Below are 13585 nucleotides of genomic sequence, written 5' to 3' on the forward strand. Positions count from 1 at the left end.
GGCAGTGTGCGAAGGGGATATTGAACTCCATGTCACTGCCACTCATATTTTATACTGCCTTTTCTTTCCTTTGCAGCAATGGAGAAAGGTTGGGAGGATAGTCCCGGGGAGTGCTTTTTTTTTTTTTTTAAAAAACACTGTCAGCACATGGCAAATGATAAACAGAAGAAAAATAAACTTGGGGGTTTTATATTTCTCCCCACCGTTCACATACTTGTTAGAGAACAGTACTGGTTGCACTCAGGGGCAGAATGCATTGTACATTTCAAACAGCTGTGCCAAATGGGCAACCCTTCTGGCTGTTTCTGCCCTGGGCAAATAAACTGAGGCTAGTCATGGTCTGATCCTAACTCCTTTGACTTTGAGACCATGGCTCATCTCAGTTCCCTTTTGGGGGTAGGGCACCGATGAAGATCTATGGACTACAGGAGCATCAAGAAGAAAGTATTTTAGGGGAAAGAGTCCATGTACTTTGGTACCGATCATGTAGTGTTCCTCTTACACACGCCCTTAGTTTGTGTGATAGGTACATTTAAGACAAACAATCGTTTGCCAGCTGCAAGCCTGGCACTCCTCATACAGCAGGAAGGAGAGTCAGCATCATCCAGTGCTTGCAGAAGAAAATGACTGAGCGAAAGGTACAAAAGCATACTGCACCCACTCCCCTTTTCCTGAGTGGGGGTGGGGTCCCACTCCAGTCCCCGGCCAGTTGATTGAGTCATATTCTCTAAGTTATTTCTTTCTATGCAAGAAATTAAGTGAAGGGTTTGAGCATGCACAGGGCTGAGAAATTATATGTGTGCGCTTCAGTTTAAGCTAGTTACACTGGGTCTGCTTATGAAGCAATTTGAAATTTTTGAGAGCAGCACTTCACATTACCACAGTGGAGGCCTTTATAAGCTGGAAGTCTCAAGCCTTGATCACTTCCAACTGAACCACTTATAAAGAATGTGCACTGCTGGAATATTTTAAATGACTGTGTGCAATGCGCACTGATTTAACATGGGGGGCTTCAATTAAACAACAGTTCAGAACATAATGAACTGAAAAATTTCACACACTCTAAAACGAGATAAGCATGAAGCGAAGAAAGTGAGAGAATTAAGAAAAAGTACATTAACCATAGTACCAGTCACTGGCTGGTGAGATTCAGCCAGAAACACAGCATAATAGCTTGTGAGCTAGTTTTTCGTAGAAGTCTGATGTGGTTCAGGAGGAGGAGGGGAAATCCAATCCTTGCTCTTAAAGGAACAGGCTATCTGCATTCAAATCACAGATACACCTAAAGCCAACACCTTTGCTCTGACCACAGTTGAAGTCTGGGGACATTTGGAACTGGAGCCAAGCTCCAGAGTTGGCAAGCTAATGCATATTGCCTCTACATTCCAGACCCTTTATATATATATAAAATAAAATAAAAAAAAGGAATGGCCTTTGCCCAGAGAGGCTTACAGTTCTTGCACGTCTCCTTAGGATGCATGCACAAAACAGGATAAATCCAGAACCAAGGGAGAGTAACCACATGCTGGCCACCTACCCACTTCCAAGTTCTTTGGTTAGGGAAGAAAATCACACTCTGGACACCACCTGATCACTAAAGCATGCTTACTTTGCTTGGAACTAATATAATGGATGAGAGCTAGCACCAACAAGTGTGGCTGGTGCATCTCCGCAATGTATTTTTCTTTAGAGTTCTTGCATGGCTGAAAGGATGTAAAAAGACACATGAAAATTAATATGGGGCAAATGCTTTAAGCTGTTCCTAGTAGTCAGCTGTTAAAAGCCTTTTTATGGTTTAAGATTGTAAAATATTGTTGTCAACTGGTCTTCTGTTTACTAATTATTGTGCTATTTTATTTTGTGTCAGATTTTTATCTACGTAAAATGGCACTTACCCTACCCCCATAGTCACAAAGAGGAGGTGAATAGCTGCAGCTCTGTATCTGAGAAAACATCCCTCCACAACATCTGAAGTCTAAGACTAGATTCTTGGAATATCGCTGTATTATTTACTTTGCGTGAGCAGTAGGAAATGCAAAATGGTCCCTACAAATGTGGGTGTAGCAATGCCGACTGCTATCATTTGTTATTTGATCCATGGTCAGAAACCAAAGTTGAAGCATATGTACCTTCCCATCTCAGATGGTGGATGTCTACTTTACTAGTTATTTTATTTTGGTGGACATCTGATGAACAAAAAGGGTGACTAAAGAACAGTATGTCAAAGAGAGCCAGAAGATTGGATTTATGCCAGTTTACCTGATACGAACCTAACACGTGAAATGACTGAAGCAGAATATAAAAGTCATTAGCATAGGTGGTAAGCTTAGAGTCAGAGTCACAGACTTTAAGGTCAGAAGGGACCATTATGATCATCTAATCTGACCTCCTGCACAACGCAGGCCACAGAATCTCACCCACCCGCTCCTGTAATAAACCCCTAACCTATGTCTGAGCTATTGAAGTCCACAAATCATGGTTTAAAGACTTCAAGATGCAGAGAATCCTCCAGCAAGGGACCCGTGCCCCACGCTGCAGAGGAAGGCAAAAAAACACCAGGGTCTCTGCCAATCTGCCATGGGGGAAAATTCCTTCCTAACCCCAAATATGGCGATCGGCTAAACCCTGAGCATGTGGGCAAGACTCACCAGCCAGACACCCAGGAAAGAATTCTCTGTAGTAACTCAGATCCCACCCCATCACAGGCCATTAGGTATATTTTCCGCTAATAGTCAAAGATCAATTAATTGCCAAAATTATGCAATCCCATCATACCATCCCCTCCATAAACTTATCAAGCTTAGTCTTGAAGCCAGATATGTCTTTTGTCCCCACCGATCCCCTTGGAAGGCTGTTCCAGAACTTCACTCCTCTGATGGTTAGAAACCTTTGTCTAATTTCAAGTCTAAACTTCCTGATGGCCAGTTTATATCCATTTGTTCTTGTGTCCACATTGGTACTGAATTTAAATAATTCCTCTCCCTCCCTGGTATTTATCCCTCCGATATATTTAGAGAGAGCAATCATATCTCCTCTCAGCCTTCTTGTGGTTGGGCTAAACAAGCCAAGCTCTTTGAGTCTCCTTGCATAAGACAGGTTTTCCATTCCTTGGATTTAAGGGAACGACTAAAATGATGGCTGTGTCCTGATCTTCAAAAAAATTTTTCCAAGCTAAATAAAATAAGAGGGAAGCTAATTAACACTTTTCTAGTTCCAAGTGGCCAAACCAAAAAAATGTATTTTAAGTCAAACCTAAGTGAGTGCATGTGTGTTTTTAGGTTGTTGGTTTTTTTGTTTTGAAGAATTTTACAGGAAACCAAGAAATTCCACTTCAGGTTCAGTGAAACATCGTTTGACCCAAAATGAAATGTTTAGTGTTGTTCAAGTTTAATTTTTTAAAAATATTGAGGAAAATTCAAAAAACAAGAAGTCATTTAAATCAAAATATCCCAATTTTTTTTGTTTTATTTTTGACTGGAACATTTGGCAAAAAAAATCGATACAAATTTTCAAAATAATCCGGTTGACCTGAACCTGCATTTTTGGGCAAAATTTAGTCCCCCAAATTTCCCCAAGCTCTGCTCAGAAGGCATTTTTGTTTGGAGAGAACTATTGTTACTTAATGCACTTCCACCTTAAAGATGAAATACTTATAAATTCTTATTTCAGGAAAGATTTCTTATAATTCAGTCCATAGCACATCATTCCAAGTCTACACAAACCACAAATCTTGGCTCAATAAGTCTCCTGCACACTTTTTTTTTTCCCCCCATCTAGATTTTTCTGGTTGTTCTAGGAAACTCTCAGTACAAACCTAGAAAAACTTTGTCAAGGGCCCAGATAGTTTTGTGACTGAATCAGGGGCTCTAGCCTTGGTTCTGCCAAACTAATGGTCATCTGTGCCAGTTTCTCCCTTCTGAAAATTGGCATAATGCTTCCTCATCTCAGAAAGGTATTGCAAAACCTCAGCTGACTGAGTTTTGTAAAGAGTTTTGTAGAAATATGCTATGGAAGTGAGAAGTGTTATTTAATTTTACGATGTAAATTTATAAATACTAAAACTCTGGATTTCTAAATAGATTTGACTTAGAATTTTGAAAAAGAGACAAGTTTTTTCATATAATCCTGCCAAGGTACAGGTTGTTTTGATATCTCTAGCAGCATCATAGGGACAATGGGAAATAGCCGATTTTATAAAACAGTAAGAGGAAGAAAGGGTTGACTAATTTCTTCAGCTGCTAAATCATCTCTAAGATAAGTCTCAGAGAATGACGTTACTCTCCAAAGTGAAATATGAAAAGAGATGAAATATACATTGCTTATGATAATCTGGAAATCATGGTAACGTTAGTATTGCTGTGTATCTGCTTCTTGTAGCAGACATTTGTCTGAAATGATCATTTTGCTTTAGCTGAGAAAATTTTGAATTGAACAGATATAATTCATATCTCCCCTGCTAGACCCATCACTTCTAGTGACTAGTAAGCAGCATTTAGAAAGCATAAATTGGAGTTATTAGCCTAGTTTAAGGGGGAGGGGAGAAAGGAGGCAGGGTTTAACTTATATCTGTACTACTTTCTTAAACAAAACAACCAACCAACATGCTTTAGAGAGAGCCTGGGGTCTTTCATGCACTAGCTGAACTTCTCACACCGGGAATAAGCCACATCACCGCCAAACTACATTAGAACATGTTACTGTGAAGTTGCACAATTTTTTCAATGAAACCTAATACAGTTTTATCTAATCTTACAGTTGAGTGACAATATTGGAACGTACTAGTGTAGTCACATTAATGCACATTTTAGAAGTTCCAGCAGCAAAGTGTACATTCCCACTACCACTGTAGTTGGTTAATCTTTCCAAAGCCCCACAGCTGAAGAACTAGAGCTTCCACAAAGAGACTGAAAAGGTGATTGACACCTAGCTGAAAGCTTGTGCACCTTACTGATTCATTCCTTTCTAAGGCTTGAATCCTACTTATTTCACTTCCCTGTGTGGAAGTATACAGAACACACTCATGCTTTTGCCTTTTATTTGTAATTACATAGCCCCTTTATTCTTTGAAAGATACACCTGTTATTCTGGTACTGGAATGTTAGGCAGCAAATCTATAAAACTAATATAAGCCTTCTTTTAGCAATGTTCAATGAGTTCACATCTTTTCCGATACTTGAAAAAGTGTGTGAAATCTCCACAGAAATATTCAGCTCCAGGGTGTAATTACTACACAATCACTCAGCACTTAAAAAGTATAATTTCTACTAACATAAGGAATTACTATGGTTGCATTTGCAAGGATGCTGGATGATACAGTTCACAATTAATACTTTGCTCTTTTCTACTCACCTTTCCTTAGAGGACCTTGAAGAGCTTTAACATAGTTCAACATTCATTTTTAATTGCTAATTTCCTTTGCAGCACTAGCATGTGAACATGGAGTTTAGAAAGCGTCCAAGGATTATTTGGTCCGTAGCCTGGGTCCTACTGAAGTCCAAGACAAAATTCCCATTGATTGTACCTGGACCAGAATTTGAGCTTGTGTGAACAAACAAAAAAGCTTCTTTACTTCATATGTTGCTTTACTGGTCTATTCACCTGTGCGTGATGTGCTGACGGGACTATCCATACTAGATGTTGGTTTGGATACAAGGAAAATCATGTATGCAGAAGCAGAGACATTTTAAAGTGGGCAAATTGTATATTTGAAACTTGAGTGGATAATTAGATGTATAGAAGTTATAATATTAAACAGGAACATCAGCTGAGTCAGTTTACATTGAATACACTATTGAGCTCTATATTTTTCTATTTCATGTTCCTGTAATGTTTGACCCTTTAAAAAAAATCATACACAATGTAACTCTACTCCTTTTGTTACTAACTGTTCAATAGCTATCCTGACAGCAGCACTATATCTTCGTTCTCATTTAATAACTATCATTCTGTATCTGCCCATTTTCAAGAAGGAATAAAGTTAAGTGTTCCAGAAATTTGAAAAAATTGAAATTTGACCTTTATTAAGTGGGTTAATTGTCACAATCTCAGCATGTATGAAATTAATGACCAAAAAGTGGAACTTCAGAGATTCAGAAGACTAAGTTAATGTCCAAAAAAGAAATCTAAACTCTGACCTTTTTGACATATGCCAAAAGAAACAGCCACCCTAATAAATTACTACCTGTGTGCAATTATAATAAACCATTCCAAGCATCTAATCACTTGAATTAATTGCTGCAAGGCACTATGGCTTTCTTATATTCAAGCTATTCTCAAGTAGCCCTTGTAGCTTATATGAGGTTGAGTGTATGTGTTTTTTTCAGCACAGCAGATTCAGTTTTAAAGTACATTATTCATACATTTGGACTACAAGAGTGTATACAACATTTATTAGCAATGAAATTAGGAATCTTGGCTGAGTAGATAGCAGTCCTAAAAATGGTGAACCGACCGGGAATAATGCTAGGGAAAATGAATTTGACTGAACACCAGGTCATGCACAGATTGCTGGATTTAGGGACACCTGCATATTTACAAAAATGTAAATTTATTCGACATTGCGGAGATGTGGTCATTGCTATAATCAGTTTTCATTGTACAGAGATGTCAGTGAACAGCTGAATGTCCGCATCAAACAGGTTTTATAAGAACAGTATTTCTAAAATTACAGTATTACATTCAGTTGGAAAGACTGGATGGCTCAGCACAGTTAATGTGATACGAATCCTGTTAACTTCTAGGTGACTCTTTTAAACATGGACTGGCTGGATTGGCAGTGAGTGATATGGCCGTTTGAGGGCATATGCAGAATGAATCAGTGGCCTCAGTGTGGATTCCAAACAACATCACATTAGAGGCACAAAGGCTGATTGGCAGCATCTACAGAGGCAACAAGGAATTCATGGGGATTACACTACTCTCATCCCTGCAGAACTCAGGAACATTAATGGGGCACGATGCAGAAGCTTGCTCTGTCCATGCTGTTCCTGTTTGGAGGATGAATGACTTCAGTGTCCAGGACTGTCAAGCTGACAATTATTATTAAAAAGAATAAGTATGAAATTCACAAAAAGAAAAGGAGTACTTGTGGCACCTTAGAGACTAACCAATTTATTTGAGCATAACTGAAATTCAGTTATCTAATTCTTCTTCTTTCTAATTCTGTGCATCAATTATGGGATTCAAGTTGGAGATCAACATACAAGATTTTGACCCCATCCTCATGCAGATTTTGAAACACCCTTTTTAAGAGCCAAAGTGATCTCGTATCTCACTCTGCAAAGGGCTACTGAAATGGTTCAGCTATAAAGGCACTCAGCCAAACCAAGCACAGGTGGGGCTAGTCTACACTATCAACTTTTAATATGTTTGAACACAGCTGTAACTAAACAAGTTAGCTGACAACAGTGGTCATGACTGTCCAGTCAGTATACATGAAGAAAAATTGGGTTACTTTGGTCTGCACAATGACCACATTGTGGTAAGTTCTGCTAAGCATCATGACACTCACTGGTAACATGTTGTAGCAAAATGCCAGCTTGTACCATTTTTACTTGCCTAGAGCATGGGACTCCTTGGATCAATGCCATTAAAAGAGGGTTCCCATGTGGCAGTGCAATATGCTACAGCTACTCCATTGGAAAAAACTTCATAACTTTAGATCGAACAAATTCTTCTGTTCTTCCACAGTCCTAACTTGAGGGTTTATTATTTTAAAACAAGACTAATTAAGTTGAAATTACTTATCAGTCAATTCAGAGGTCTCCTGACATCCAACAATTTATTAAAACCATCCCTGAGAACAGTCACCACTGCATTCGCTGCTTAAACTGACCAGTACACAACTGGCCACTTGTTATTTTCCTCCCTTTAACAAGGGGCCCTCTCAACTTTCCTTTTTCTCCACCTAATGTTCAATACAGATATCTGGCCATGAAGAACGAGGCAGGATGCAACTTAAGATTTTACTATCTAAGGTACTGATATGGCTCCCATCACTGTTAGTATCTGAGCACCTTACAAAACACCTTTGAGGCACAGAAATTCTATTATCCCCACTTTACAGACTGGGAACTGAGGTACAGAGAGACTGACTTGCCCAATAGGCTAAGTTACTGGCCTAATCTGTCATCATAAATCAAATTTTGTGTTAGTCTGTTTTAAATTGCTCCACAATTTACTAAAAATAATTTAGTCCATAAATATGGTTTAATCTCTTGGTATTTTGGAAACAGACAAGTTGTTAATGGCAAAAAATATGTAACATGAAGGCTCCATCTATGCTGCAGCTGTGGTTTGCAGCTTGTGCAGACATACCCACTCTAGCTAGCTCACTAAAAATGTCAGTGAGGATGCAGCATCACAGGCTTCAGCGCAGACCGCCCAACAAGTACATATCGGGGGGAAGGAGGAGGAGGAGGGCGAAGGGAAGAGTGAAGGGGCAGTGTCAGGTGAGTTAGTGCATCTAAAGGCTGGTCTAAACTGGGAATTTACATCAGCATAGCTGTGTTTCTCAGGGGTGTGAAAAATCCACCCCCTCCCGAGAGAGACAGCTATGCTGACCTAACTCCCAGTGTAAACAGCAGTAGGTCAATGTAATGATTCTTTCATTGACCTACCTACTGTTTCTTGGGGAGGTGGACAGAAACAGAACCCCTCCCATGGGCATGGTCTTGTCTAGGCTATAGCAGTTTAAGTGTAGACATACCGTAAGACAGGAGTTACATTCCACTGGGATTCAGTGTGCCATGTACATGCCAAATATATGTTTGTTAACCAAACTGTAAGAGCCTATTTAAGTTTTCAAAAATATTTACAAATGATCCAGATACCTATATGGTCTCATCACTGTAGCATCTCAAAACTTAAATATACCCTGCATGTACTAATGAGCAACAGGTTATTAAAAACACCCACTCAGACTGTGACAAATCCCTTGTATCATGGATATGGCACTTTTTTGGTAGCAAGAAGGCATGTCTTCTTTCAAGCTGTTTCTCTTTAAACAATAGTTTTACCAACGCATGTAAAAATTCACTTTCAATTAAGGTTTGAGTTCCTCAGTCCTTCTACAGGAGCCCTACAACAATCAGGAAGTCTTTCTAATTCAAAAGCCCCACAGAAGACACCGGCTCTAGAGAAAAACTGGGAGTCTTTATTGTTTTTTTCCCCCCCACAGTCATTCAGTTTCTCAAATTTGTTTCGCTTCTTGGCTTGTGAAATTCCTGAACATGGCCTCCAAGGTGATGGAGGCAGCAGCAGACTATTGAGGGACCTTTACTATCCATGAATCCACATTGCTTCCATGCTCTACTGAAAGGGGTCTACTCACAGCAGAACAACATAGAAATGTACACTACTTATTAGAAACTATCAGCTGTTTCTTTATAGGGTCAATACCTGAAACCTGTATGCCCATATTTGAAATCAACATTAGGGTAATATCAGCTAAAAAAAAAAAGAAAAGAAAAAACTATAAAAGGCTGGACTGTTTGCTATTTTAGAAGCATCTGGGTGAACAATATTTTGCCTGAACAGTGCTATTTGGCAAAGCAATCTATGAGAAAAAGAGTAGGCTAAATACATTAGAGCTAGATTTATTTGTACAACATGACAGTGTGCCTTAAGTATCTCAGTTGCAGCTCTATGATCATTCCTCGCTAAGGGCTAAGCTACTTTAAACATGCTGAGGTTAAGTATATTTTCTGTACGAGTGACCATTTAAGAAATGTACAGAGAGAAAGCATTTAACTTTAGCCCAGTTCCTAAAACACTACTTGTATCCTTAGTTTAGCCTGTAATTTTAGCTTAAGTCTCACCTGTAGTAAAGACATGGACATACTGTACAAAGCCAAATAAGTTTGTACAAGTTACAGGTTGTTAGGGAAACGACCCTCAACAGATAGGTTTTCATGCAGAATTCAAAGGAAATATTCTTATTTATTTCTTAGACATCAGTCAGATTTCTCAGACTGTTTTCCACTTACAAGACTACTACATATAGCTAACTAAACAGAAGCAATATTTGGCATTTATCCTAGGATTAGTGTGAACAGCCACATAACCAAAACATTAAGAAAGTTAACTTTAAAATGCTTTTGAAGGGTCTGTTTTCATGACAGATGGCTATAAGGACTTATCAGTGCCAAAATAATTATCCCTTAAGCATTTGAAAATTGAAGGGGGAGGGAAGATTTTAGATTAATATTTCTTTGAGGCATCAGTTACATCTAATGAGTAGAAATGTAAACTACAAGATTAGACTATTCTGCCATATTATTGTATCCAACACAAATAGATCAAAAATAGAAAAATGAGACTGCTTAATAGATCAACGTTTACCACACTTCTTAGCATGATCACTCTTGATTTGACTAGTGCCCTCTGTGGAGTACTGAAATGTAGTAAGTTTCCCTCCATGTAAATTTTAGGTAGGGTTAGGTATTTTTTGTTTGTGTAATACGCTTACTAGCAAAGACATTGTAGAACTATGCTTTATTCAAGAAAACCCACACATTCCTCCTGCCTGTGGTCACCACAAGTTTTGCTAAGCCATAGTTAACAGCAAATATTGGAACAAAATACAGTGCATCAGATTGAACCAAATCATTTAGATTTTGGATTACAGTGAAAATGTTTAGGGAGAGCTAGTTTCAGAATTTCATATCGCCTTCTACGATATATGTGCAATGAAATTGGCAGAAGCAGGAAAGAAAGAGTATTGTTTCTAATAAAAGCTGAAGAATTGTGACTTTTGTATGACATTTAAATTCTCAGGATGACAATGCATGCTGTTCTACCTACAAGCAGCATTTTAGTTACAAAAATATCGGTCCAGCCTCTAGTTACTTAGTGGGGAAACAATATCCCCAGTGTAATGGCAACATGCCATTCTCAGTGAAATATTTAGAAAAAACTATTTAACATTTTTTTTTTTTACATCTCATTGGATTCCAAAGTTACTATGGCAATATGAAAGTCACTTTTTGACATGTGTATTGCACCAACGATTAATGCAAAAGCACATTTTTCAAGTTGTAATGTAAAAGAGAAGCAAAAATCTAAAATAAAAGACTGTAAATGTCAAAAGGCATTTTAATGCAACCAATCTTGGATAAACACGTTGCTACATTCATTAAAATTTAAGCAGTCATCCAAGCTTGCCCAATCTTTCTATTATTTTGAACTTTTCAAGATAAAATATGCTAAAAGGAAAAGTCCTTAAAATTGAGCTCAGAATTAAACTGTTTATTATTCACTTCTCCTAAACTGGGAAATAGCAACGAAAAGCTTTGACACTATCCTCACTTCATTATTGCACTGAGCTGCAATTGCTTTCAGACAGAATTCACAATGTATAGGAGAGGGGTGACCAATACTGCTGGATAGCAGACATAGCTAGCATTGTGGATGTAACCCAATGTGCATCAACCACAACACAATTTAAATGGTAAAGTATGCACCAGGGTTGATTTTGGTCTTCCCCAAACCAAAAATACTCCTGCTTACCTTTTCTTTCAGGAAAACAGAATCAAATATATTTTAGCCAATAGATGAAGTTTAAATAAGATTGGTAAATAGCTGTCATATTCAGTGTTACATCCAATACTACATAAAAATGAAAAAGTAGAAGACAGGAGTATTACTCATGTTTTCGTTTTAATAATGGTTTTAGCCAAAAGTGTAGCTTTGAAAATCTCTAGCTAATTGTGAAAATGTGAAGAAGCTAGGAAGCTACCTCACTTTGAACCACACAGTTTAAAGCTGTGGCTTGGCCTATCTGCTTTCAAACTCTCCATTACCTTGCCAACATTTAAATAAGAAGGTACCATTTTAAAATAAAAGTCAGCCTTTAAAATTAGGTGGATGATGTACTACAATAGCCTAACTTTGATTCAAGGAGAAAGATGAAATGTTTTTATACAGTAAACAAAACAAAAGCAAACTGAAATCCTTCAAAATCACTGTAAGTGTATATAATTAGGATTCTCATCAACATTTAAAACTATTGAAAATAAGGTTGCCACCTTACCTTTTTTGGACTGGTGTACCTGGTTTTAAACAGGTTTTCCTCCAGTCTCCCAAGTTTCTGATCCTCTTATTCAGTTTTCTGCTGTACTGCTCTCCTACTTTTATGCTGAATACCAAGTCAGTCCTGCCTTCTGCTTTTCTTGGCAGGAGGCAGAGCAAAATTTTAATTTCAGTAGTCAAGAGTGACAGAACAACAAAAGCACAGCAGATAGCAGAGCTTAATTCTTTCCAAAGAAGAAAATACATTTGTCCCACAAAGGTCTGCAAAATCTTGCAAAGGCACCTTTTTCCCCAGTTTTTTCCTGAAAGCAAGATGGCAATCTTAATTGAAAAGGGATGATAAAATTTTTAAATAACTTAAAAAATCATCTTTATATAAAGCAGCAAAAACATTTTCCTCTGCAGAAAGAGAAATTTTAACAAAGAAACACACCAATGTAAATGCACTGTTCATAAACTTCTGCTAATTTTAATTTCACAATGAAGTCAAACTTTATTTTTTGACTATTCTTTAACCTCATCAGTACTGTCTGAAGAAGATTCTTTGGCATCTTCAGTGTCTTTGTTGCTTTCCTCTTGATTTAGATTTTCATTTTCTGATTTGGTCCCATTAAGTAGAGTTTTTTCACCATTTACAAACCCATTCTCTGTGACTCCTGCATCAATAGTTTCATCAATCTTTAAGTCCCCTTGTTCCTCTGCTTCTTCCTCTAGGTTTCTCAAGACAATTGGGAGTCTAGAGTCTGCCACAGTGTTCTCTAGCAAGGCAATATTGCTCTCTTCATATTTAGGAAGTAGGGCTCCTTCTGCCATTTGTCTACTATAGTACTCTCTGTTAGCAGCTGCACTCTTCACTGCTTTCTCCAAAATCTCTTTTTCACCTAAACGCAATTTGATAGCCATTGTCGCATGGAAGGTAAGGTCATGGGTCTCCAAGAAGGATTTATCATCCTGGAGGAAAAAAGTGAAAATTATGAATAAAATCCATCCAACTTTTGTCCTGCAATAACAAAGGCTCCAGATCTTGTAAGCTGATCCACATAGGCAGATTTTTATGCCTGTATGGAGCCCTACTGAAGTCCACGGGAATCCATAAAGGAGCACAGGTCCCCCCACATGGATCAGCTTGCAGAAGCTCAAGTCAGTAAGTTTTAAGGATAGCTGTAGTGAAAGCAAATAAAAAAAAGTGATACACTTTCTAGATGTGTTAGTCTAGTACAGGGGTGGGCAAACTTTTTGGCCCAAGGGACACATCTGGGTGGGGAAACTGTATGCAGGGCCATGAATGTAGGGGTGAGGCGGGGGTTGGAGGCTCAGGGCAGGAAACTGGGGTGCAGGTGGGGGTGCGGAGTGCAGGAGGCGGCACAGGGCAGGGTTTGGGGTGCAGGGTGTAAGAGGAGTTCGGGGTGCAGGCTCTGGCCCGGCGCCTCTTACCTAGAGTGGCTCTGGGGTGGCAGCGGCATGCAGCAGGGCTAAGGCAGGCTCCCTGCTTGCCCTGGCTCCAAGCCGCTCCCAGAAGTGGCCAGCATGTCCGGCAGTGGCTCCTGGGGGTGGG

At 38.7% G+C, this 13585-nt stretch overlaps 1 protein-coding gene across 1 annotated transcript in view; it reads right to left on the reverse strand.

The window, feature by feature from the left end:
- Nucleotides 1-10475: 10475 nt before the first annotated feature.
- The window catches only part of SETD3 (SET domain containing 3, actin N3(tau)-histidine methyltransferase), a 67320-nt gene continuing 64210 nt past the window's right edge, over nt 10476-13585 (reverse strand). The window contains exon 13 of the mRNA XM_048853545.2: nt 10476-12981. Within this exon, the coding sequence (XP_048709502.1) occupies nt 12535-12981 (447 nt within the window). The 3' untranslated portion in view covers nt 10476-12534. The remainder of the gene's footprint in view (nt 12982-13585) is intronic.

Source organism: Caretta caretta, chromosome 6, assembly GCF_965140235.1.
Source record: "Caretta caretta isolate rCarCar2 chromosome 6, rCarCar1.hap1, whole genome shotgun sequence".
NCBI lineage: Eukaryota > Metazoa > Chordata > Testudines > Cheloniidae > Caretta > Caretta caretta.